Source organism: Anabas testudineus, chromosome 8 (assembly GCF_900324465.2).
Source record: "Anabas testudineus chromosome 8, fAnaTes1.2, whole genome shotgun sequence".
In the NCBI taxonomy this organism is placed as follows: Eukaryota; Metazoa; Chordata; class Actinopteri; order Anabantiformes; family Anabantidae; genus Anabas; species Anabas testudineus.
In genome coordinates, this window is record NC_046617.1 from 11,822,250 (window position 1) to 11,848,859 (window position 26,610).

Here is a 26,610-nt window from a genome sequence, read left to right on the forward strand (position 1 = left end):
CCTCACCTCTTAAAAAAATATTTTTCATCCTCATTATTTTCATCCTAATTATTTACTGTGATAAAAAAACAACTGTAGTGACAGCCGCAAAAACAATCTGTATTTTCTCTATCTAGAGGTTAAATAGGCAGACGGTAGTGAGGTTATTTGATTTCACGTTTTCGTTTTGACTTAAACATTTATTTCTTTGTCATTATTCATATGCACTGCAGTCATTTTTTTCAATTGTTCTTTAATTGGTTATGTTGGTGAAACACACACAACATAACATGGAACATACTGAGGACGGCTCAGTTTCCTAAGCCGCCATTAACAATCTTGTGATAATCATTGATTGTTCTACCACTTTAAAGTTATTCTTCTATCATCACAGAATAGATACAGGACAAGTTCTCATGTCTGTCTTTATGTGCACTGTGAATTCTCTCTAAAAGTGCAATATAACTATCTTAAATCAGTTTTGGTTCTAAACTCATAACTAAAGTAAGTAATGTAGTAAAAACTAGTGGAATGTGAATTACCTGGACTGGATTTCTGGTAAATTGTTGCACAATATTGCAGTTTCAAAGATTTCCTATTGTTTTTTAATTTGCTGCCTCAGTAATTAATAACATATGTTGTTTTCCTGACTTCAGTTGACTTATGGAGGTTCATTACAGCATTGTTCAAGCTTGTCTTTTTAAATGAGCTGAAAATAACATATGCAGTTCTTCTGTGGTCCTGCTGTCGAAGTCTTTTCGTGTCCACTGCAGACTGCTTGACGTTATCACTGGTTTCGTCGGGGAGCTGGGCGCCTGTTCAGGAACAATCAGCCAATATTAATGTCTTTACTTTGACACAAACAATGTTAGCAAATCGTCAGTGAGGGCAAATCTAATTAATGGCTAAGTGAGATGATTCAACTCTGTTGAAGTTAAGTGACACAAAACCAAGTTAGGAGGCCTGCAGCTCAAAGTGAATTACATTTAAATAGGCCTACGACTGATGTTTTAAAAAGATCTGTGTTACCTCCATAAATACTTCCTGTTGGAGTTTTTGAACAAGATAAAGATGTTTTGTTTATTTCTTTACATATGGAGAAAATGCAGTAACAGGAACTATAATTTTAGCAATGCCTCTCCATGACAGGTAACAGTAGAAGGTTTCCATTACAGTATATGCTTGATTATGTCAATATGAATTTGTTTAGATGTAGGAAGAGGCAATTGAGGTCAGGAAATCCCAGAGGGGGCTCTACGTTACCTGAGAGAGAGAGAGAGACAGGAGAGAGTGTATCACACAGGACACAAGAAAACACCAACCACCAGAGAGAGTCCCTTTATTGTACACAACACCTCTTTATTTATTCTCTTTTCTAAATCAGTTCATCTTGTTTATTCAAAATCAATTGCTACAGAGGCACTTGACAAGGGTTTGCAAAACAGAGACATTTGCAGGTTGGTTTTCAACCCTTCCCACCACATCCAGACAGGAGAGGGAAAGAGGAAAGAGGCAGGATACATCGATAGAGAAAGGCAGTATTGCTGCGACCTAATGTATTACAGGACACTTACAGTCTGGGCGTCTCAAGGGTAGGCTGAAGTGACAGGCATAAGAATGGCAACAAGTTAATAATACAAAGTACCACATTTTGTGTCTCAGTGGCTTGTGAAAGATTTAAAGTGTAGGGTCTTCAATTGAAACACTTGAGACTGTTCTTTAAGAACATTTTAGTCTTTGCGGCACCGTCACTTAAAGCCAGGCCTGTAGAGAGATGCAGGGGAAGGAAAAAGCACATTCTGTCTCAAGACTCTGTGGTTTGTAAGGAATTTAAAACTCTCCGTTTCTTTGTCTTGTCAGGTTGGCTAATTAAGTTTCTATCCTCTGTGGTGAGAGCAGAGAAAAGTCTAGGCAGCTTCTCTAGACAGGATGTGCTTTCACACATACACAACTCCCACTACCCACTTAACACCTCTACTGATCAAACCAAAAACAGAAGACATCCAAGTAACCAAATGTCACACCCTGCTAGACAACTACAATAGTTCAAGAAAATCAGGCTTTATATGGTCTAAGAAAGATACCATTATGAAATAATCGCAGCTGTATATGTGCAGCCCCAAGTGCCCTCCTGTTGAAACTAAGCTAATCCCTGTAGCAGAACCCCAAACAGTCCAGGAGAAGCTGGGGGCTGAGTAGCATTTACTTATAAAGAACCTATACAATTGCAACCATTAAAAAAAAGAAAAAAGACAAATGCCCAGGTTATAAATAACGCATGAGGAAATGACCAGTCGCTTTCCCCCCCATTCACCTGATTAAGATCTAATTGGTAAGTTTTATGAACCCATACAGTTGTATTCTAACATGTTGGGCTTAGATTATAATCAGAAGCATGTTTTTATCATTAACCCTGTAATTAAATGAGACAAGTGCCAACTATCCAGTTTAAGCCAGCTATATATAATGATATTCAATGCATGGATGCAGAAGTGATAGCATTAATAAATGTCCTTTATAACTAAGCCCAAAAGGAGAATGTGCTCACTCCTCAGTGCTTAATACCATCTTTATATGATAAATCAAAGATCTGTCCTAATCTACACACCCCACTGTTTGACTGAGTTTCATCCTTTCTGAAAGGAAACTGTACTGTGTGCTCTGTTCGATATGAATCAGCAAATCCGGGAATTAAAGTCTACCCGAAGGCTGAAGGTTTCAGCTGAAACAAAAGGGATTCAAATTCAAAGCTTTAACAACACAGAATAACTGAGGAGAAAGCTTCTCACAAAGTGCATCCTTCAGCCTGTCTCCTTCCTTCTCCCAGGTTTTTGTGCATAGTGTTCTGGTAATGGACTACAACATCTTCGTTAAGAGTGGCTTGTTGTAAGGCTAGATGGTTAGAAGTGCTCGGGTTCTAATTGGTCAATCTGACATCTTCTGACAGAGGCGGAGCTGAAGCCTATTCTTCTCGTCTCTTGCAACCCGGCCCTGTTTCTTATTATACAATTAGGATTTCGTTTTTAAAGCTACATTTATGATGGTAGTTAAAAAGGACAAAGTCACTCAAAATAAAATAACACACACAAAAATGTTATTGACACCACCAAAAAACCTTTTTACCAGTGATAAAAAGCTATTGTTTTCCAGTATGAAATCAGTTAGGAAATGAGAACCCAGTAAAACATTAACAGGTTATGTATATTACACTGATCTAGACAGCATATGGGCCAATCTAAAAAGGTGAAGGGAGGGGAGAGGAAAGCCAGCCTGTAACAGTTAATAAGTTATTTAATGAGTTTCTGCTTGGGAACCTTGTCAGAGGAAATAAACAGGTTATTACAATAAAAAAAAAGCTCTCGACTGAATTTGATACACATCTTCTATTGATAGAAGCTAATGTACCGCCCAGATCTGCTGGGTTTTACTTTCCATTACACATTTTCCACAGCAGTCAAATATTATTATTTAAGTGGTTAAGGGCGTTCCTCCATGTGCACTGATAAAGACAGCATTAGCAGCTTATTAACATTGTTTGAATAGACACATTATTACGGCTGGACAATGCACATTATGCATCATTATCAGTCAGCCCCTCCCTTCGAGCCCCCGCCTTATAGTGTGCAGATACACACACCCACACACACTTAGGTGGGCTTGGCCACAGGTCTAGTCTAGCAAGGAGGGCTCAGCAGGGCGGATAATGGTGGGTCGGTGAGTAGGAGCACCAGGAGGTCTTCGGCTGTAATGAGGAGAGAACATACAGAACAAAGAGTGAGACGTGCTCACACAGTGGAGAAACCAAAACAACCCGACGGAGAGAAAAGAGGGTATGTGAGGACAGAGGGAGCGTGTTAGAGAGAAGTAAGAGTGAGAGGAAAATAAATGATACCCATTATAGAGAGGATAAAGGGGGAGAAAATGACAAACCAGCCTTCTGACTTTTAAAAGAAATGTTAATCAGACAAACAAAATTACAAAACTAACATAAAACTTTGGTGATGACTCTATAAAAAGAAAGTCATACCTGGGTACACCTGGTGGAATGCGGGCTGGTCGGTTGGGGATCTGTGGGGGTGCGCTGAAGGGATCCAGGCTGCTGTTGTAAGCGTTCATGGGCTGGCCTGGGCGAGATGGGATTGGTGGAGCACCGAAGGCGGGAGAAGGGTTGAGTGGGACTCCAAAGGCAGGGGAAGGGTTCATGGGTGGTCCTGGTGTTGGGCCCCGAACAGCAGGCGGACGGGTGGGTGGCGCGGCTGATGCTGGAGACGGCCTGCGCTGAGGGGTGGGGCTGAGAGGAAGATATGAGTAAATGAAACTGACCTGTAATTATTACCTGAAAGATCCCATTAATTCTCCTACAGAAGTGGATGGAAGAATGTTTCATCTCTATCCTTTCTAAAAGATGTTCCTTTCCAACACTTGCATGTGCTACTAGGTACAGTACAATATGTTCCAGTTCCTACAGTATTTAGTCCACAGCTCATTTAAATGCTAGTTCACACTCATTTCACCTGGCTTCTTGGATCCATGTGTCATTTACAGGTGGAGGTACTGGGGTGGAGATGGTGTTAGCGCTTATGTCACCAATAATGAGCAGCGCCTCCTTGAGTGCATGATACATGCGCAACATTTCATCCCTGCGCTGGGCTTGATCAGCTGACTCCTCCATGAGGCTATTCTGGTCTCCAGATGAGTAGAGGTAGGCCAGCAGCTCAGAGTGGATGAAATCCTTTGCCTAAAATTGGCATTTAGAAAACACAGATGGTGGGTGGTGACATACATTGATAAACAGTAAACTTTCAAACATGGATTTAACAAGGTCCAGAAATGACAAAATGTGGCTTAAATAACTGACAGGCTAGGGATAGGAAGGAAAGGAAGTAATTAAATCTAAGAGCAAAAATTATTTATAGACTGGGAGACAATTGTTTGTGATGCTGTGTGCATCACAAGCTCTGTTAAATAGCGTCTTTAAGTTTATGACCTTCAGTTAACATGAAATATACAACCAACATTTAACTAAAATGAAAAGGTAACACTATACTGTCACATTTAGCTCTATTAAATAGTTTGTTTAATTTCAACTCAGATCACTGGGTTTTATAAAGAATGTAGTAATGTAAGATGCTATATTATAAGGGCAACAAAGCTGATATACATATGCCTAACCCTGAATAAATAAATATTTAAATACTACATATAGGCAGTATTACAATATGCACTGCTGAGGCCATGTAGAGCACTGTAAGATCGTGTGCTCACATTTTTAGTGTTTAGGTCAAAAAGTCAAAAATACACCAACTATCCCACCACGTGTTCTGGGATGTTAATTGTACAGTAAGGTCGAAGTGATACCACAGTAGTATTCTTTTATGTAAAATCTAGCGTAGTGCTAATACACTTTTACTTTACTAAGTCTTTTGTCTTCTGCTGAGGACTTACACTGTTGATCATAAGGTGCATGATGGTCTTAGGCACAAGGTCTCTGATGGATTTGTTGACGATGCCAATATAAGAGTCCACCAAATTGCGGATGGTTTCCACCTGCCGCTCCAATTGAGGGTCCATAGAGAAAGTGTCCGCAGGGGCAGCCTCTTCATTCTCAGTCTGATAAGAACACAGACAACACATATCACCAATATATCTTTATATAGTGGTTTTTCTCAATAAAAGTAGCATGTCAGCTAAGTTAAAAGGCTAAGTCATGGCTTTCAAAGAAACCAGAGTACCACCTACATACCTGGTCCTTTTCTGGATAAACTCCTGCCCTGAGGAAGGATGCTTTCCAGCTGTCCACATCATCTTGAGATTCACAGGCCAGTTCTATTTGGCGAAGATCCTTGTATACGTTTCTGTATGGATAAACAACAGAAAAACACAAGTGCTTGTGACTAGGCGTACCCAGTACACATGCTTGCTCGCAAACACAAAAAGATAAGATCAATATTCATTCACACATTTTAAAAAACAGCATAAACTGACCTTTGTTCAGTGTTGAAGATTGCAAAAGTGTGCTTTGTGGACATAAAGCCTTTCTCCACATCTCTGAGCTTAAGGTTATCCAGGGGCAGCATATACTTCTTTTCTTTTTCCTAGTATAAGACAGAAGAATTGTGATTTTACAGGAGCCACTCCATTAAAATAGAGGAACCCCTAAACCTGGAACATACAGCAAGAAAGGTTAAAGCAGCTTAAGGTACGCATTTGTTTATATTTTCATAACAGACATGGAAGCAGAACATCGGCTCTAACACTTCACCAATGACCAGACAGGAAGGAATGCATTTCCTCTTTGTGGATGACCACCAAGCTATTGAGGTGGAGAAATGTACGATGAAGAGGAGGAGGAGAAGAAGGAAAAGAAGAGAAGGAGTAGTGAAGGAATTTTGGGGGAAGGGGTGCCAGATTCTGCTGTTAAGCAGAGACATCTGGAAGCATTTACGTCTGAACTAACACAGAGTGGCGCAGGCCCAACAGTTACATCACTAACAGTTCCACACAATCCCCCGCCCCCACCACACACACACACACACACACACACACACACACACACACACACACTTAATTGCATGTGCAAAGACAAACAAACATACATGCACCTGAATGAACTGAACTAACATGGGTGATTTGGGTGTGCACATAAACTCTCTCACTCGCATATAGATATAAAGATACGAAAAGCCCAAACACTAAAACGTATGACAGGACACACACACTCACACACACAGAAATCACACCCCCCTCTGTCTGCCGTAACCCAGTACGATTTCCTGCAAATTCCAAAGTCAGATCCCGGCTGGAACATTTCAGCCCGCCTGCCACGTCAGTTTGCCTCCACCATCCTCCCTCTCTCATTCTTTCTTTCTCTATGCGTTTTCGCTAAAAGTGACCGACATAAAAATGCCCAGTTTCCAGTTGGAGTTTGGGCACAACAAGGCCACTGCACTGGAGTTCATGCTTAGGAGTGATTTGTAGTAGTATGGTTTATCGTAAGGTTTTTATTTTTATTTTTTTCGCTGGAGAAATGGATATGACCAAGGCCTTGGGAAGAAGATCAAGCAGTGAGTATAGCGACCGCAATGCTATGTGTACATTTTATGCATTATAGACACATTGGATATAAAAAAATAACTTATTTTGAATCTAGTCCAAAACCAATCAGTGAAAATGTATGGGATTTTAATCAAACTTTACCCATCAATGCAATGAAAGCTTCCTTGTACCAAATGTTACTCCCCCAAGTACTTAAATACAACTTTGAAAATGTCTACATTATAAATAAACTGTAAAGTTTAAGCTAACCTCAACAATACAGCTAAACACTCTCTAGATTTATTTATCTAAATAAGTTTAAAGTAAAGTTAGAAATTTAATGTATGCTTTATTTAAAATATGTTTAACAGGATGAAAAGCATTGTAGCATTTGAATAGTACTGTTCCTAATATACAAATATTTTCAATGTACATGACTTTTTTTCAATTGTTTCACTAAGTTAATGTTTGCTCTCTGTGCCCTCTGTACCACTGTCCTAGGGTAGTAACCTGCAGCCGCAATGACCTCAGGGTCCTTCCTCCCATCAGAGTTCTCCTCACCCCCCCGCCTCCCCAGTGTTCAGACTACCTGTTCATCAGACTACAGCTGAACAGTAGTCTGCACATTGGTTAGGCTGGGCTGGGACACCCACACTTGCAGCCAGCGTAGCTGATGAATAACAACTTCAAAGAGTTTATCCAAACAATGTCAAATTCAGTATCTGCATCTAAATGCATTCCTGTGGTGCTGAATGTAATTTTATCTTAGCTAGGCATCTACTGTGTGTCCAGTGAAATGCAACACAGATTCTTCTCACCTCCTCATCTTTGTACCAGGACAGGGACTCAGCAGTCAGTACAAACCAGTACTCCTTGGAGCCTCCCTTCATGATGCTGATGTTGATGGTTAACCAGCCTTTTCTAATCACCTGCAGTATGCAAGGAGAGAGGTGGGGAAAAAAACAGGTGGTAGGGAGAGGGTACGAGGAGGATGGGGGAAAACAGCTTTAACAAACAGGCTTATACAGTAATGACATAAGGGCCCCAGTAAGTGTTGCCCCATTAAGACTAGATATGACTGATATTAATAAAATCATACATGCTTACCTGCCAAGTCACGGTGAATGTTTTTATTACTTTTTATCTTAATATTAAAATGTCTGCATCTGCATTTAACCTTAAATATACACTACATGACATACACATGGATTTAATGTGAAAATTAAAGACTAGACAGCATGGTTTGACTACAGGACAGTGATCCATGCACAATAATAAATATTGTGTATAATATATAATGTATACAAAAGCATCAAAAGGTCGGACATAGTCTTTGTTATCTTTCACTGAACAGAAAAGACACCATTAAACTAACAAATCAGGCCAGATGGTGTCCAGACCATACCAGCCATGACACAGAGTTAATGGCCAAAGGTCGACGGTGGTATGTTAGTGTTGTTATTAGGTCAGTAAAGGTTTGCATATATACAACTTAAAAAAGAACAGGGCTAGTGGGATTAAATGGCGTGGATTAAAAAAACAAGATGGGGTTATGCATGGTTAAGTAAAAAATGCAGATTATAAGGGACTTCAAAAGACAGGGTTAGTTGAGGAGAAAATATTTGCTAATAAACAGGCTGAATACAGAGGCTAGTAACTAACTGATAGAGTTATCAGGACTGACTGAAGGATAGAAAGAAGAAAACGGTAATGTTCTGAAGTGGCGAGACAGAGAGAGAAGACCAAATTCTAAGAAAAAAGTCATGCATTTTAGAGGAGCCCTCATAGCTACTGTATTTAATTTTTTTCCACAGACTCCATTTCAAGTACAATGAAATCTGAGAAATGCGTGTTCTCATTTAATAAGGCTAAGTGGAAATATATCCTAAATACTCTCTCCATCCAGAAAAGGACTGGAGTGAGTTTTAAAGAAAAACTCATTAGTTCAAAAGCTCGAACATAAACATGGGAGGAGGAGACAAAAGCACAGGAGCTAAACTGGTAGTTTGCCTTGGCGAGGAGAAACCACAACTTCTCAGGAACAAAGAAAAGTCTGAAATCCCCTGTATTCAAGTCAGTTGGAAATGTTATAACCAATTTAACATTAAGAAAGAGGAAACAATGATATGTTAGGGTGTTGCAGACGAGATGCCTTTGTATCACTATTTGCTTGTGGTACACAATTGTCATAAGGTTTTCCAAATATTCTGTAAATCTAAGTATTCAATAGTTAATGGAAGATGTTTATTTAAGATAAACTTAAAAAAATCATAGCATAGGAAAGGCATTTGATTAAAATGGGCATGTGTAGAAAAAATTTTGAAAGTTATGAAAACTCACAGACATCAATCAAGAAATTTGAGCAATGAAACATTTTGATTAAATCACTGACATAAATCTTCAAGCCATGGCCAGCTAATGTATTAAGTCACTGTAATAAGACAATTGTGACTTAAAAACTGTAAACATGCATTTCGTCTGGAAAAACAAATTAAAAACACTATAAATGAATGAAAATGATTTTTCAAGACAATGAAAATTATGTGTAGTGTGTGTTGTTGATTCGATCACTCCCCACTCCCTCCCCGCTTGTCCCCAGTGACATTTACGAGGATTCTCACAAGGCAAACTTTTGAGACACCATGCATGAGACAGCAGCAGAGGTATAAACCTTAAAACACAAGAACTGATGCTATCCATGGTCAGTGGTGGAAGATTTCCCTGTTCGCTCACTGTGGTCTTTAAAGAGAACATACACTGAAGTGCCAACAATATATATCCAAGTTAATTAATTCAGATTTTGCTTAAAATATTTGATGGAAAAAGTGCCATGTTAGTAGCTACCCAAGGATGCACAGTCAAAGACAATTACTGTCTTATTTAAATAAAACTGAGAATTATGAGAGCAGATATGCTGGATGTTATTGTACAGACAGCTCCAAATTACTGGTAACTGTGTGCTGATGCTAGAATTGTAAGTGATATCAGATTGATCGGTCTGGAGACTCTACCTTTTCCTCATGGACCTCCCACAGTCCGTCAAGCTGCAGAGGGGTAGAACAACTTATTACAGTGAAGAGCATCGATTCCTGTATTTGCAGGAGTCAACTGTTAATTCTGTTACTTCACCGAACTCACCCTAACCATATGAGCTGACCTATGTGTGATGGCCTCAGTTCATCTGTATGGCCTACCCCCTGCTGCCCCCTGGCAGGGTGTGGTTTAAATCTGTGGGGTACTTACCAGAATCTCACCCTGCAGTAATAGGAAGGGAAATTAAAGCAAAGGAGGGTAGTATAAAATCATAGGCAAGAGAAATGAAAAAGCAAGCAGGCAAGGATGAGAGAAAGATGAGAGAGGAAAGAAGGAGGAGAGAGTGAAAAGGGTGATAGGTGGAGGGTTGGAAGGAAAGAGGAGCAAAGAGAGAGCAAAGAAGGAGAAGGAATGAAAAATTGTATATGATTTGAAAGGTGTAAAAAAAGGAGGAAACAGGAATGTCATAAGATAACCAGAAAAAGACAGAGAGAGAAAGAGAGAAAGAAAGAGAGAGAGAGACAGAGCAAGAGAGTTACATGCAATTAGAATTACTTCAAGTGTAACACAATTTGGTTAAGTCATATCTGTTGCTGAGTTGAGAGGTGCGAGGTCCATGCACATTCTGAATTTCAATACAAAAGATGCTCGTGAGTTAATGGGAAGGCCACAAAACAATTCATTATTCTGCAATTAACTGTTGCTTTGCTGTTGAAGAACATGCCTGGGTCACATGCAAATTACAAATTAATACAAGCCAGAGAAATAAATGTTTGTTTCAGAAAAGCAGGGAAGCAGGGTCTTCTTTAAGTTTAATAACTCCCCCCTGACTGAAAGTGCAATCTTTAAAGCTGATAAGCTGTATTATAATCATGTTTCAGGGTCTGATAAATACTCGTTAAAAGGTCAGCAAACTAGGCTATGTATCCATCTAAATAAAACAGAAAATGAGATGTACTGGGTTTCCAACATCATGGACAAGGAGTAGCCAGTTCAAACAATACGGGATTAGAAGAACCTGGGCTGGCTACAGGAAAGGTATCATTAACAGTTAGAGATGTGCAGATAGATTAATGGCTATGGGCTAAATCATTGCTGCAGTCAGGTAGGGTTACATGGTAGATTAATAGGCAGCTAAGGGGAGGCACCAGTCAAGAGTGGATAAATCTGGGACTGGTGAAAAGGCCAGAACTGAGTGATAAAATGTACCTGGTTGGGCATGGGCCTCTTCTTGTTTGCAGCTGTGTTCCTCTGCTGGGCACTGTCATTACACAAAGAAAATAAATAAGTATGACATCACATCAAGCAGTCTGTTTAAAATGTACACATTAAATATGTATGTGGCACTTCTTCTTCAATTAAATTTTATGAATATGTAACGGTTCAGATGTTTTAAAGTCTTTAGTACTTTATATAAAGCATTTATCTGTATTTGATAAATGAAACTGGAGCTTCTCAAGGTTATTATTGTTGTTATCATACTACTACACACGCAGGTTGCAGAGAATTCTGGACAACATGAAGGGTCAAACTGTCTGTCACACACACATACTGTACACACAACCCTACATCCTTTTTGTCAGCCCACCTGTTGTTGCTGTACCCTGGGGAGCTACCATCATCCAGCCTTCTGTAGTCAAGACTGAAAGTGACGTCATGAGAACCATTAAATAGCCCTGGCCTACCTCTGATACATTACAGCAATCTACTTGCCATGCAGAGGCTATGCATAAACCTACACACATGCACACAGGGGCTTGCTTTGTTACACAGTCAGTGACATGACCCACACAGAGGACACAAGCACCTCTCAACTACATGCTAACTGCTACACTAGCAGCAATGTAAGTTTAACCAAGAACTCTAAACTACTTAGAAATACACCACAAAACCCTGCAGGTGCTTTGCAATGTGCAAGCCAGTTTCCATTGCACCACAGCTTCAGTCTAACTGAAAGTAGCACAACATTAACACTGCGCTGTCCATTTTAATTTCATGTAAGCATACTTTTCAGTAAACCTCAAACAGCCTGCAGCAAACAGGAAGTTTATCTGTCTAGCAATCAAGCATTGCTTTATTAACTTTGTTTGAGGGTCAATGCTGCAGATACTGCTCCATGCAAGGGCAAGAGGTGTGTAACTAATGCAACCTCGATTATTGTGGCATAGACCTTCGCCACTTGGAAACACATGCTCCAATGTGGTTGAATCGATATTTGGCATGCTACGTCATAGTAATGTATCTTTCAAAACGCAGCCAATTATAAGCTTTGATTTAGAAACTGTCAAGTGGTGATTATTTTTAGTTGTTGGTGATTTTTTAAGTTAATGAAATGGCAGCTGGGTTCTATGTGCATTGATTGCTGAGGGTTACAGGGTTTTCCCCGTTGTAAACTCACAAGCCCTCAAACAACAAGCGAGATTTAGTTAATCAGAATCACGCCTGTGCTGAATCTAGGGTCACTGGCAACAAGCTGTAAGTTTGGCTTTAAAAAGTGCAGGAAAGGACACTGCAGATACATACTTAGCAAATCCTATGAAGTCCTCATGGTTGGTGTTGATGTAGGACAGCTCGATGTCAATCAGCAGAAGAACCTTAATTAGAGACAGAAAATCATAGATAACAGATAAAACACCACAGAGCACAAGTAAAAGTTTCAATTCTTATATTTCACATTTTCCACTGAAACAGAAATTACAGGCTGTATGAAAACAATTTGATGTTATCAAATTACAAATGTCATGGAATTGAGAATATAATGATAAACATCACAACTTCATCTCACTCACTTCCTGAAATAGTGGCTACTAAAGCTAAATCTCTGAATAATCTTGGTTTTTAACTAGTAAATGTGGTTTCAAAAGCCCAACTAGTCTTAAAAACATTTTGTAAAAGGTTGTTAAATGTGTGTTTTAAACATTGTGGGAAGAAATATGACATATTACTTGTTGACAACATCTAGGCATACTCCTGATGAGTCAGGGAATGTGTGCTGAGATATCAGTGAGGTACCCTGGTACCCCGGTTGGCTATGACAATGAAGTCTGTGCAGCTCTTTAAGGACATGCCTCCCCAGACCACCACTGACTTACTGCCAAACCAGTCATGCCTGATGTTACAGGCAGCATAACATTCACTGTGGCATCTTGGGACCATTTCATGCTTGTCATACGTGAACTGCAAAACTCATCTCTCTCTGTGAAGAGAAAAAAGCACCAATGGCAGACCTGCCTATTCTGTTCTCTAGTGATTGCCATTTGAGCGATGGTGCTGGGCTGTAAGCTTGACAATGTCCAGCTTAAGATGTTCTTTAGACTTTGCTGTCAAACACAGCAAACCTTCTTGTGAATGCACAGGTTTGCCTTCTTGAAAGTAGCTGTAAAACTTGTTCAACTCGATTGGGATGCAGGTCCTGCCTGCTGCTTCAAGTAGTGACAAGAACACTGGCACAACACAAACCTTAAGACAAATCGGTAATAAAAAAGGAGAGAGCATTTGCCTGTGGCCACCTTCCCTTTTGGGGGGTTGTCTTGCTTTTGTCTCTCCATGGCACCTGTTGCCATTTTCATCTGCACCATTTGCAGGTGGGACTGATTCACAATCACTATTAACTATTAAGTACTTCTTAAATGGGCAGATTGATATCCCTGTAGTTTAAATGAGTTGGTGTTATACTGTGATGAATTAGTGTTTCCTTTCAAATTCTAATTAAGATTTTATTTGTTCTGCTGTCAAGTTAACATGCTGACATCAACTGACAAACAATGATAACAATCACACCAAGTACTGTAGCAGCCCTGCCCAGCAGTGGAAAGTTTTTTACTGTTCAAGTAAAAGTTGTCTGACGTTTGCAAAAATCACATTATGCATATGTCTTTTGCACCTATTCTGTGCCTTAGAACACACAATATTACAGCTAACACTGTCAGTTTTTAACTTCACTGTATGCTAGGATCTAGTGCTAATGTAAGACAACTTGATCCGTCACCTTTTCTCATTAGCCTCTAAACATCATATTAGCATAGGACTATACCTCAAATGCACATCTCACAGTATTTTAAATAAAAACCATCAAAGGCTGACCTGAGCGGTTACTGTTCTATTAAGTCAACATCCTAGCAACTGACCTGGTCTTTGGTCTTCCCTTCTCTTTCTCTGACGTGGGTGGTGACAATTCTCTCAGTTTCCTCCCTCAGTCTGGGGTATGAATTGAGCTGAAAAGCACCATAACACACAACTGCAGCACCAAATTAAGACACACATGCACACATACACACTTACATGTGAGCGTGAGCTTAATAGGTCATACTTACCAGCAGGTATGACAGAGAAACAGGTGTGAGAAATGAGAATAAGTAGAAAAGAAAGAAAAGGGGAAAGCAGCAGTCAAGTGACATTTCAGAGCCACACCAATTCAGGCAACCTCAGTCCAAAACACACACACACACACACACAAACACACACACACACAGTACAGAGACTGTCTGTTTTACAAGGTATTTACTACCAGCAAGGGATGACTTTGTTAAAATAGTCAATGTGTGAATTATTCAGGTTTGCCATTGCTCTAGTAATAATTTTTTAGAATAATAAAACACAAACTCAAACAGAGATGAGAGAAAATTTCCAAATTGTGAATAAATTGAAAAAATCATCTCTGGTTGCTGGTAGAATTGATTTTACTGAATAAGAGGGAAAAAGTGACAGCATAGGATGAGACAGAGGTGAAACTGAGAGAAACATAGAAGGATGAGTGTATGTTTGAGCATTTAATAGAGTGCAGGCCCTTCCTCTGTCCACAAGATGGCAATATAGCACTGTTGCTATGGAAACACTTAATTCAAGCTGCCACTGTACCCACAGAGGACAAGGGCAATTTTATCATCTCACCCCCCCTCACATCACTCTCTTTCCATCCAGTTCAGCACATAGCAGAATGCCACTCTGACATGTGGGCCAGCGAGGGAGCGTAGTAAGGCTCTGCTCAGCCCACATGAGCAGACATGTCCGGGTCCGGGGGCAAAAAGAGATGGAGGACGCAATAGAAGGGTCCAGAAAATAAACTGATTTAATGAGTTGATGCTGATGGTCTAACAGCATGTGGGAGCTGGATGGTGGAACTTTTAAGTTATGCTTAAAAAAAATTTGACATGAATTGTAGGTCAATGCTCAATCTGAGTTGCATGGGGTCTTCCACAATGGGAAGGGTGTATGGACAACACACACATTAAAATGACTGAATATGGATGTTGCAGTGGCAAGCGAAGGGGTTCTATCTGACTTCACTGGGGTGATCATTGTACTTGGATGACATAGATACACATTTACACAGGAAGAAATCTGTTCTCTTTTTGTATCATCCCAGCAGATACATCCCTGGTTACCTTAACGGCACACTTCATGACGAGTGCTGTGAGCTCAGACACCACAAGGTCCACACATTTGAGGCTGGGTTCTTTAAGTTTGAGGATCTGCTTTTTTACTATTGCCTCGAAAGCCAGGTCAGGGGTGAAGAGCCCTGTTCTGGAAGGTCACGAGGTCAGATTGCATTTGGTTTCAGTGATAGGGAGAGGGATAGGCAGACATTAAGAAAAGATAAAGGAAAGACAGACAGGAAGGAAAAAGGAGAAATAAAGACAGACAAATCTTCAGTTAGTCATTTCTACTTCTTCACAGACAAATCAAGCAGTGGCAGACAAGCCACAAGTTTTTCACATCCTCATTGCTGCATAGCCAGTTCCTCTTAAGCTAAATTAATCTAGCTAGATGAACACCTCCAACTTCAGGCAAACTTAAAGCCTACAGACCACCCAATGTTTTGCTGGCTATGTGTACTGGGCTGTGAGACTTGCAGCTTGTCCGAAAGAGACCAGAGATGCTCAGACATTTCCTGAAACATCTCGTTTCCACGACGACACGTCACCTGTCACAACACTCCACAACACGACAGCGTTGCCTGCACACAGGGCTCACTGGGCTGGGCTGAGCTGAGGGCAAACTGCACAGAACTTTGCTTTTTTAAAACAAACCTACTGTGGAAACTTTTCAAGATGTGGCCAAAAACTGTCAACTAATGTTCTGTGTCAGCGTACGCTCTGGCACACCCATGGTTGCCCTTGCCCTATGTCTCGGCTGAGTCGGGAGATGCTGGACACCTGCAGTACCTTGTTGCTGCACTGCCTGAATGTGTTGATGAGCTCTTGAATGACCAGATCGATACATTTGAGACAGGGCGTTTTCAGCTTAATGATCTGTTTTTTCACGATGACCTCAAACGCCAGGTCTGGAGTGAACAGCCCAGTTCTGAGGATGCACAGAGAAACAGAGGCACAACGGCAGACAGATGGGACAGTTAACACAAAGGCCAAAAAAGAAAACAAACAAAAACAAATGATTAGACAAATAATGAGGTACAACCATGTGGCTGAAGTGATGTAAGGTTAAGGACAATGGGAAAAACTGAAAATTAACACAGTGACATTCACAAAATGGGGAAGACAGATAAAGCACAGTCGAGTGTGAATGTAACAAACACAAACCCACAAATTAGGTATGGTCAAAAGTACATGTAACACAAAACCTCAAAATATATTTACGGTTTCAGCAGACAGAAAGAGAAAAGGATTGGAGAGAGGTGTTGCAGAGAGGAGATAAGGGAGTAGAATAGAGAAAACACATTTCCCATCACAGTAGAAATCAATTTCTGAATACACCACTTTGAATTGGTACTTGTAGTCTGTAATGGCAAAGCTTGATTATAAAAACTAGCATTATAGAAGAATAAAAGCCTTGATGAATGTAAAAAGTAAAGCGTGTGGGTACAGTAGTATTTTATGTGAAAACAGATAATACAGTTGTGTATTGATCTCAGTGGGTTGCTACTTTGAAAGTCGGGTCACTTGCCTGACACCATGAACGTTCTTGATTGCATGACTGATTTCTCGCCTTAGCTCCTTTTCATCAAACACAATCTAAAGGGTGGGAGAAGAAAACAAAAAAATAGTACTTCAATCTTTGTGTAGACAACTAAACCAAAAACACAAAATCAATAGTACCCAGCTTGTCACAACTTCATGAAACACCAACCTTGACCAGTTCAAATGGAAAGCGTTCATGGAAAATTCGGTTAATCTTGGCGCCACCCGAAAGCTCATTGGTGTCCACCTGATCTCCGGAGCCCTCAATACGCTTTTCAAAGTCTACACCAAACTGTTGCACCATCCTAATAAAGTTAAAGAACAAAAAAGAAAAAAAAAGTGGCAGTGTAAAGAATGGCCTTGCAACATGAGCCAGTGCAAATATTAATGTTCATTAATACAATTTCAACTGTACAGTGACGCAGTTTAACTGTACAAAAAAGTTTATTTAAAAAAAAAAAAAAAATCCAATCCATTCCTCATATTGTGTGTGTGGCAAATATTGTTTCCAAATCGTTTTAATCAAGATGATGACAATCATGTGGGAACCTGGAAAGACCCTGCCTTATTTCAATAAAAGAAATCTGGTTCTTCACTATTAAAGTCTGATCTTGAAGAGGTAAAGGGGCAAAAGAATGGTTTACTCTCTACCAGTCCACTGGAAGAAAACCAATCATCATTCCTGAGTTGAAGATCTGCTCTAAGGAGGGCTAAAATCCCTCCTAAAGTTAATGTGCAGGGCTGATAAACAGTTGACCTTTGCATCCAGAACATTCTTGTGTTCCCTCAGCATTAATATACATCTATGCTGTATTGTTATGAGGCTCAAGCTTCAGGTGCACTCACTGCAATAAGGCCTTGGTTTTGCGTGTCGGGTCATCTGGACGGAAGTTCTTATACTCCTCCACCTCTTTCTCCAGGGAGAGAAGCTGACTCTGCAGCTTGCTGCGCAGACCAGGCAGAGTGTCTCTGATGTGGTTGGTCAATTGCTAGAGACAAGCAGAGGTAGTACTATTATTTGAGAGAACTAATGACCTGGTAGGTGCTAAATTCACAGTATTTCACAGTGTTAGAAAAGTTGATAGCAGACCTGGTTGAGTAACTTCTGTAGATGTGGTGTGCCCATACGTTCTGCCATATGTCTGTAGGCGGGATGGGACAAGAAAAACTTCCTCTCTGCAGCTAGGGCAACACGAATGTCCTTCTTGCCATCAATGTCTTTCTGACTGCGGTTCACTACACCGATGTAACCTGCAAACAATAACGCAAATAAGTAACTCTAAAGTCAAAAACAAAGCCCAAAAATGTGTGTGTGTGTGTGTGTGTGTATGTGTATAGGTGATCATTACCTCTACGCAGTGGCAGCAGTTTATTTTCAAGGATTTCCTTTGCATCCGTCCCTTCATCCATCAGATCCAGTTTTGTTATAACACCGATTGTGCGCAGACCTGTACAAATACGTGTGTATCTATATCACTTCTAATACCATGTTGTTTCCTACTACATATGATACTGATATGCAGAAGAACAATGTTAGCATCTTTCACCTTTTCCTAGAACTGGTTAAGAAACAGCTTAAAAGATACATCAAAGACAGAAATTCTGACCCAGTTGTGGTTGACCAGTACAGGTTTCTCCAATGGCCAATGCCAAGTTTTAATTGACAGGGAGGCTGACAGCAAATTTATAATGCCGATATGTTGTGTACAAACAGCCTACACTCAATCTCCAATCTCCCTGAATGCCTCACCAGTGCTGCTGTGAGGAACGCAACACAGTGTACTTTTGTGTGTGGTAGAGCCACAAAAAGAGAAGAAATATCTAACTGGGAGATTTTATAGGTGCAAGAGAAACAATTCCCTGGTTTGATGCATAACTATGTCATGAAATGTGATCTGATCTTCACAGAAGTGATATTTATCTAAAGAGACAATTTTTCTAAGCTGATGAAACAAAAACAGGTATGACCTTTTATGTCATTATTGAACACACCCCTTAAACACAGAACTTAACGGTTAGAAAAAGTAATGTAAAACGTGTTTTAATAGGTGGTTGAACCACCTTTGGCAGCAATAACATTAAGCAAGTTCTTCTTGTAGCAGTGTATTAGACCTGCACAGTGTCCAGGATGATTTTTGGACCATTCTGTGAGTAAAATTACATGTGTACATTTGGATGTTTTCAATCCATCCCTAACTCTGGTCTTGTTAGCTAAAGCTGAGTTGTTGCTGTCTTTACCTGCAGGTACATCACAAGGGTCTGATCAGACTGTATCATCATGAAAAGTTAAGCCACACCTTCCAAACAAGTGGAATCAAGAATTTGTTTGAGCTACAAAATAGCTGTATGGTTACCCTGTGGATCCACTTCCTTGGCAATCTTCAGAGCATCAGAGTTGGCCAGGTCAGTGTTGGCAGGGGTGACAGCCAAGATCAGACAGCTTTCCTTGGTGATGAACTGCAATAGCATGTCCCTGATCTGGTGCTCGATGTCTATTGGTTGGTCTCCAACGGCAACTTTAGTCATTCCCGGAAGGTCAATCAGGGTCAAGTTCAGCACTGAGTGACACGGACAAAAGGAAAATATGATTTTCCACAAAATATCATTGAACATCAGGTAATGTGTTTCCACAGTATTTTTTAAGCATTTTTAATATGACGCATAAGTTACTTGATATGGCATTTGGAGACCCAAGTAGTTGGGATGTGATCCACTTAAATGATTAGTCAAGACCATTGTCAAACTGTCAATGAAAGGCCAATCACCATGTTAAGAAAACATGAACCCTATTCATAATGTTAATGTGATCTTGTATAATACATGGCCGGTAAAGATACTCATACTACATTTTCCTCTCTTCTCATTAAAACAACAACAAACATTTAAACTGAAAGCCTCAATTCAACATTTTACTGGGGCTTGTGTTAGAGGGTTAGGGTTAGTATTTGAGTGAATTCTCAGTGATGGCTCCCACAAGAAGATGAATAGGTCTTTGTGACAGTCATTCACTGAACACATTACATCACAAAAGTAAGTTTCGGATTTCAGATCAAACAGGTCCAAACAATAATGTATTGTTGTACCATGTGGAGAGTAGATTCTCAGGTTAATTGGGATGGGAGAGATGCCTTTGTTGGAGCCTGTTATCCTGTCCGTCTCCGCCTCAATTTCCGCCCGCACTTCATCAAAATCCACAAACTTCTTTCCTTTGCAGTGCAGGAATTCAGCATATTCTGCACAGAGAGGGACAAAGTAATGTACAGGAAGGAAAGGAAAGGTAAAAAAGATAAAAGACAGCAGAGAAGAGATAGACAAGGATAATATTAAATTGAAGTGATGATTGTAGCAAGTAGCAGACACTGTGACTAGCTTGAGGCACTGTGACAGAGAGGCTATATGCAGGGCAACTATAAACAATGGCAAGGATGCAGCTTTCCAGAGAACAAACACACTCACCTGCTTTATTGTTGACCAGCTGCAAAATAAGAGGTCTGCGGGTCACAATGCCTGATCCACGTGGAAGAAAGTCCCTAGGAGAGAGAAAAGAGAGGAAGAAAAATAAATACCACAATTGCATGACGTAAAAATAGATGAATGAAGGACATCAAAACGTGGGAGGACAAGCTGGGTAAAATGGGCAGTTGAGGATAAAGCAGAAGAAGGAAAAGTAAAGAGAACCAGAGACAGGGAGAATGTTCAATGATTCATTATACTCAATGTCCATTTTCTCACAGCGTGGCTTCCGGTAAATTGATGGGCACAGGAGAATTTCACGCCTCCAACTTGTCTCACAACAAATCAAATGATACAAAGTCATTTTCTCTCATCATTAGAGCTTTAGAGATCAATCCATGCACAGCCACTCTTGTTGTTGAGGGAGAACAGTTTCAAATTAGATTAGATTCAACTTTATTGTCATTATGCAGACTTTAGACTATACCACCCTAAAATAAAATTTACAGACGTTACCTACACCACAGTATTCTACACTTCATTTCACTTCTCATTTAAGAATTTAAACAAGTCTCTTTTTATGCTGAACTAAACAGACTGTAGTGATAATGCCATCTAAAAAGAAATCATCTAAGAAGCTGCTCCACAGACAGTTGTTGTCATGGTTGATATATCTGGAATTGACACAGATTGTCAACTACAAAACATGTCGCTTGATGCGGTCATCAGTTGTCCCTCTAAAGACTGGGCTTACAAATCAAAACATTTGGAAAAGTGCAAATTATGTTTCATGGTGGATTTAAACTTTGCAGTCATAATGATACAAGTTGCTAGACATACTGGCTCTGCTTCAACTGGTCATTTTGGCTTTTGTGTGAACCCACCCTGTGTCAATTCCAGATATATCAACCATGACAACACTTTAACCACAACAGACTAAAGCCTGACACTTGACAATGTCTCATTAGCACATTGTCAACTTCAAACTTGAACTGTACTTTGTAAGATAGAGCATGGAGGACGATATGACAAAAACAAATAATGGCATATGCTATTGTTGCAACTGTGCAGACAACAGCCTATATGAAACAACAGGGACCTTTTCGCCAGATGGTTTGTTTATTGTGCTTGAAGTGGCAAGGAACCTGAGGAATGTTTAACCATGAGGTCAAAGTTGCTTAGTCGGCTCTCCTACACTCCCCTCCCAGTCCTTAAGGCCTTTCCGCTGCTCTGCAAACATCCTACATCTGATGGGAATTACTAGCCCTAGTCCTGGAGTTATCTAGCAGAGCTAAGCAAGTGATGTAACCTACATTCCCCTTTTACTCCATTCTGCCAAACCTACAGGCCTGAGGGAGCTATGGTGGTGCTCAGCATGCCTACTGGCTTCAGACTGGAAGCAATGTGTCAGATACATGACAGGAGAAAAGAGAAGAGCTGGGATACAACATACTGCCTGCTTTTTGCAGGTTGTGGTCCTGTGGTGAAACAGTGGGGAACATTCTGGATGTTCCTTTCATCAGCAAAAATTTACAGGTCCGTTCAGCACTGGTGCTGTGTCATGCACATAATGTGGAAGCATGCAGGCATTCGTCCACACATTGAACAGTATAGAAAGAAAGGCCTAGATGAGGAATGGAAAAAGAGAGGGAGAGATACAGATCAAAGCTAGTCAAGGGTGTGTGTATATGTGTGGGAGGATGGGATAAGTAGTTCAATATATGGCTGCAATAATAAAATAAAGTGGCAACAAAGTGTACGTAAAACATAGAAAAAAACAGGAATAGATAAACAGCAGGGGCATATTGAAAAGAAGTAAGAGGCCAGGACTCCATTATTGATGCGCTGTAAATGATAGACGAGGCTCAGCAGATTGTGTATCATTTCATGCATTATGAATGGCCAAGCAAAGAGCATCAGACTGCCAGCCTCCCCTTCATCTAACACGAGAGAAAGCAAAGGCAAGAGAGAGCACCAACTCCCCTCCCCCTGCCCGCTTGCCTCAACAGCCTCTGCCTGTAACAAGCAGAGAGAGCAACTGAGGAGCCATAGCCCACATCTGATCCCATCTCCTTTTCCTCAATTTTACAGTGGGCTCATCTTCAAACATATAAACTGCTATGAGAAACTCTGAGGTTATAGTACAATCTCATATGAGGATGAAGTACACAAAAGTGTGTTTGTGGTTTGGGGAGGGAGACAGATCCTTTGGGTTTATGGTATTATAATGAACATATAATTATGGCTACCTGCATTCCCACACAATTGTGCGTTACTGTGGGTACCAAGAGGCATCACTAGGCAGCAAAGCCTCTTCGAGCATTTCCAAAATCCAACTGCTTAGTGGAAAATCCCTTCACTCTCTGTCACTCTGCTGTCTGTACTTCTTCCTCACAGGGATATCTACTATGCTATACATAAGCCCCCAGACTGGTATAATTATTTTATATAGTCATCCTGCCAACCTTTAGCTATTTTCAAAAAAGCAAACCATTTCAAATAAATAACCTTGTAAAGCTTTAAATTTAGAACTACTGGTCCAACAGTTGAAAAAACTCCTTGTTCCTCAGGAGTCTACTTGCCAGAGATAACGACTGATAACAGCCTCCACCCGGCCAGCTTGCAGTCCAAGATATGACGTCTTTATTCCGTACTTCGAACAATGACATCATAAAACGGACAAAAATAAAAATAAAGAAGCAGTTCTGATCATCATCTCTAAACTGACATAATTATAATCCAATATAACAGTAAGTAAAACAGAGTATAACAAAGTATAAATAAAAAAGTTACTACAATCAAGTTTTTGCCTCTAAAACTATTAACTTGTTACCTTTTATGAATCTAATTTTTAATTATTTTGATGTTGTTTCAGAGAGATTCTAAAAACCTTCAAGTATACACGTAGCAGCTAGTGTAAACAAGTAAGTGCAGGCTTTTCTAAGATATCCATCCATGACCTTTCTCTATAGTGGGTATTTTGACTTGGCATGGAATAAGCACAGGTACTGTGTAACTAAAAACACAGAAGATGTTTCTGGTTCATTTAGCTGTGCTAGCCAGTATAATATCAGGGCCATAGCACTAATGCACCTGAATGGCATGAATTCACTTATATTTATTTTATGTTTAATTTCTGAGCAACATGTTCCTTTGTACTCTGCCTTAGCGCAAACCTAAACAGAACAAGCCTAACACATACACACACCACTGAAAAGAGATAAACACACAAATACATAAGGCTGTTGAGCCAGACTGATTTGATTAGTTTCTGTCCAGCAAAGTATGCAGAGCAGCCAGCCAAAGTTGACGGAAACAGGGACCTAAATCACATCAGCAACACGGGTCAAGCAGCAAATCCCACCTGACCTGTTCAGGCTGAAAATCAGGACTGTGATAACTGGTACAGTAAGTACAGGGTAAATACAGTACGGTCTAGCCCTACTGTATTCCCCAGAGCAAAGTTGTGCAGAAGGCGGCACCGCAATGCAAATAAACAGTTAAAACGTCGTATCATGCATCGATCATTAAGATGAGCTTGTTTACAAGGGCTGACATTTCCAGCACGCCATATTTCAGTGCAGGAGAAGTGCACTTCCTTTTTGGTCCAGCCCCATATTACCCTTTCACTCCAACGCAGTCAGGTAATTTAAAGCAAAAACTAAATGTGCTGAATGATTATTTGAGTGCAGTGCACAGTGGCAGACATGCAGATTATGATGGCAGAAAATTTGCCATTTAAAGAGCCTGACGCAACAAGTTGTGGCATAGTAGCTCAGTGTTCATGGTTTGTCTGCCATTACCACAGATAATCTGCAAATCAATTACCCTACATTACTAAACACTCAACGTCCTGTGTGACAGGTGACAAAAAGCAAGGGAAAGGATTTAGGTATTGGCCGCTCCTCAGCTCTACCAAGCCCTTAGATCAACAATGAGTCACCTCTCCATGAGTGTGTCTGTTGCTATAGTGCTGTGTGGCAATTCCCAAGTGCTTCCAGGTTTAAGTAAGTAGCTATGAGTCTGACTTCTACGGTTTCAATTGGATGGCCCCCAAGATCACCTGAATGGCATCAGTATGCATTAGCAGTAGCTGCTGAGCTTTGTATCATGTGGAAACACTTAAGTGTCTCACACATGAACATCATAAAAATGTGCAAATATATGTATACCATAACATACCTGCAAAGTGCTCGTGTAACATTTTATGAAATGAATGTATTAATCCTGTTAACAAGCAAAAAGTAGAAGGGCAACCTAGGCAGGAAAATTGAGGTCAGCATGAATTTTTTCATGTTAATTTTAAACTGATATGTGTCAGGTGCACTCTCACTCACGTGAATTAAAGTGCATTGAATGGTAATGTAATCTACATGTGGTTGACATGCTCTTGCCTTGTATGTTTACAACCAAAGGCCATTTTTAAAAGCTGATGTACTTCCTTTTCTTTGTCAGCTGGCCTGCATGTACATGTGTGATTGCTGTGTGGGTTGGTTAACGCACAAGTACGCGGATGTGTATATACACACACACACACACACACACACACACACACACTTTCTCTCAACTAGCCTGAAACCTGTTAAACAAGCTACTTTGGAGCAAACTTGTTTTGTTACTTTATCTGCAAGGTAATCTCACTTACAGCTGATGAAGAAGAAGAGAACAAACCAGCCTGTTAAACAATGCTGTAGCCTAACCTGATATTTACATCAAAGATAACAGAGACACATCAATCTTATTTCCTTAATTTTTTTGCCAGAAAAGTAGCAAAAGAGGAAGATGCTAAGAGAAGCTGTGTCTGTCACAGATGTGAGTTTGTGCAGAATTTTGATGAGTGTTTGTATGCTCTGAGGTCAAAAGCAATGCATTATAAAAAATGCAATAGCAATAAACCTAGCTACAAAAATCCACATCCCCAAAGGAAAGGGTGTGACTTGGTTTATCTCCACTGCACCTCCATATATTTGTATTGTCATAACTAAAAAGGTAAAAACATGCTAATAAAACAATAAACTGTCATGTGACCCACTGAAACTCAAATTAACAGCTGACAGCCAAACAACAGTGACTAGATTATTTCATATAGAAATTCTATATACAATTATGAACAGGCTTTGAAAAGCATTAATAATCTGGGAGTGTTCCGGGCAAAGGGCATATTCCAGTGCTGCTACTAATATGTAACGATACTATTTTACTTTTGTTTTCATTCTCGTTTCAAATGTGTCTGTTACACTTCAACAGCCCAACTTCATAAAAATATGTGTTAAGCTCTAAGGCGGACGGACTGGTTTACTACATCAAGTTGAACCTGCATCCACTCTGCACTTTACAGGCAGGTCAACAACTAACTCACAATTGTCGTTCCGTACAGGTGGATAAGGTTAGCTTAGCTTAACTGCAAATGACATTCCCACACATATCGTAGCTGTCGTACACACAAAAACAGCTTGAGATTTTAAGTCCCACATAAAACTGCGTAAACTATAAAGAAGGGTTAACGTCATTAACGACAATCACTTACCTGCCAACAAAATTTTCTAAGACTGAGCTTTTTCCAGCGCTCTGTCCACCGACCACAGCAATCTGAGGAAGGTCTAAATTGCAACTCTGGCCAATGGAACTGAAAGCGTCTTGAAGCTTGTTGATCAGGGGAATCAGGTCTTCCATGCCCCGGTTCCCCATGGCTTCGTTACAACAGCCCCTTCAATACAACAGACCAAAGCTAACGCTAGCTGCACTGACTAGCTAGGTAACGTTAGCTTAGCAGTAAGGTGCTCTCGGGTTACTCTGAAGTGTTGAGTTGCACCGTCTCAAACAGTCCGTACTTGTATTTTATCAGCGAACACTTCACCAGTTACCGGCAATGTTATTCACATTAATATCATGTGTGTATAATTTGTCCTTTTAAGCATATACACGAAATACTAAGCCGAAACGGACGGAAAACTCGCAAAACAAAACTTCCTCTATATGAACGCCATCCGGTCCGGGGAGGAGACATCCGATCGAAACCGGTGAAGCTGGACCCACCGCTCGTCTGAGAAACTAGAAAGCCTACTGGCTAATTCAGCTGTCGCTCTGTAAAATAAGCATCCTGATTGGTCAACCCTGAGGCGTGTTCTTCATCCTTAACCAATTACATAACACAATGATATAATCCCTCACCAATGGCTACAGCCGTTAAACG

The 26,610-nt window shown here is 40.3% G+C and overlaps 1 protein-coding gene across 4 annotated transcripts; it reads right to left on the bottom strand.

Moving 5' to 3' along the window:
* dnm2a (dynamin 2a) lies at nt 1-26,412 on the bottom strand. 4 transcript variants are annotated; one of them, XM_026352437.2, is made up of 21 exons: nt 25,945-26,412; nt 20,421-20,494; nt 20,048-20,197; nt 19,319-19,522; nt 18,314-18,412; nt 18,055-18,215; nt 17,811-17,953; nt 17,134-17,269; nt 16,951-17,018; nt 16,212-16,350; nt 14,175-14,261; nt 12,571-12,641; nt 11,257-11,308; nt 10,258-10,269; nt 7,833-7,943; nt 5,965-6,074; nt 5,723-5,834; nt 5,425-5,589; nt 4,494-4,717; nt 4,007-4,270; nt 1-794 (listed from the first exon to the last, which is right to left on the bottom strand). In XM_026352437.2, the coding sequence occupies exons 1-21, from the start codon at nt 26,103-26,105 to the stop codon at nt 767-769; spliced, it is 2,571 nt and encodes an 856-aa protein (XP_026208222.1). In that variant the 5' UTR covers nt 26,106-26,412; the 3' UTR covers nt 1-766. The 4 variants fall into 4 exon arrangements, with proteins under 4 accessions (XP_026208222.1, XP_026208208.1, XP_026208230.1 ...); XM_026352423.1 differs by lacking the exon at nt 1-794 and adding an exon at nt 1,305-3,721; XM_026352445.1 differs by lacking the exons at nt 1-794; nt 10,258-10,269; nt 16,212-16,350 and adding exons at nt 1,305-3,721; nt 15,432-15,570.
* Between the last annotated feature and the right edge of the window lie 198 nt (nt 26,413-26,610).

Coding starts and splice junctions, on each gene's coding strand:
- dnm2a (XM_026352423.1), bottom strand. CDS start 26,105: ATGGGGAACCGGGGCATGGAAGACCTGATTCCCCTGATCAACAAGCTT. Junction 16,351..16,950: donor AAGAACGTTCATGGTGTCAG/GCAAGTGACCCG, acceptor GTGCATCCTCAG/AACTGGGCTGTTCACTCCAG. Junction 3,722..4,006: donor ATTCCACCAGGTGTACCCAG/GTATGACTTTCT, acceptor TCCTCATTACAG/CCGAAGACCTCCTGGTGCTC.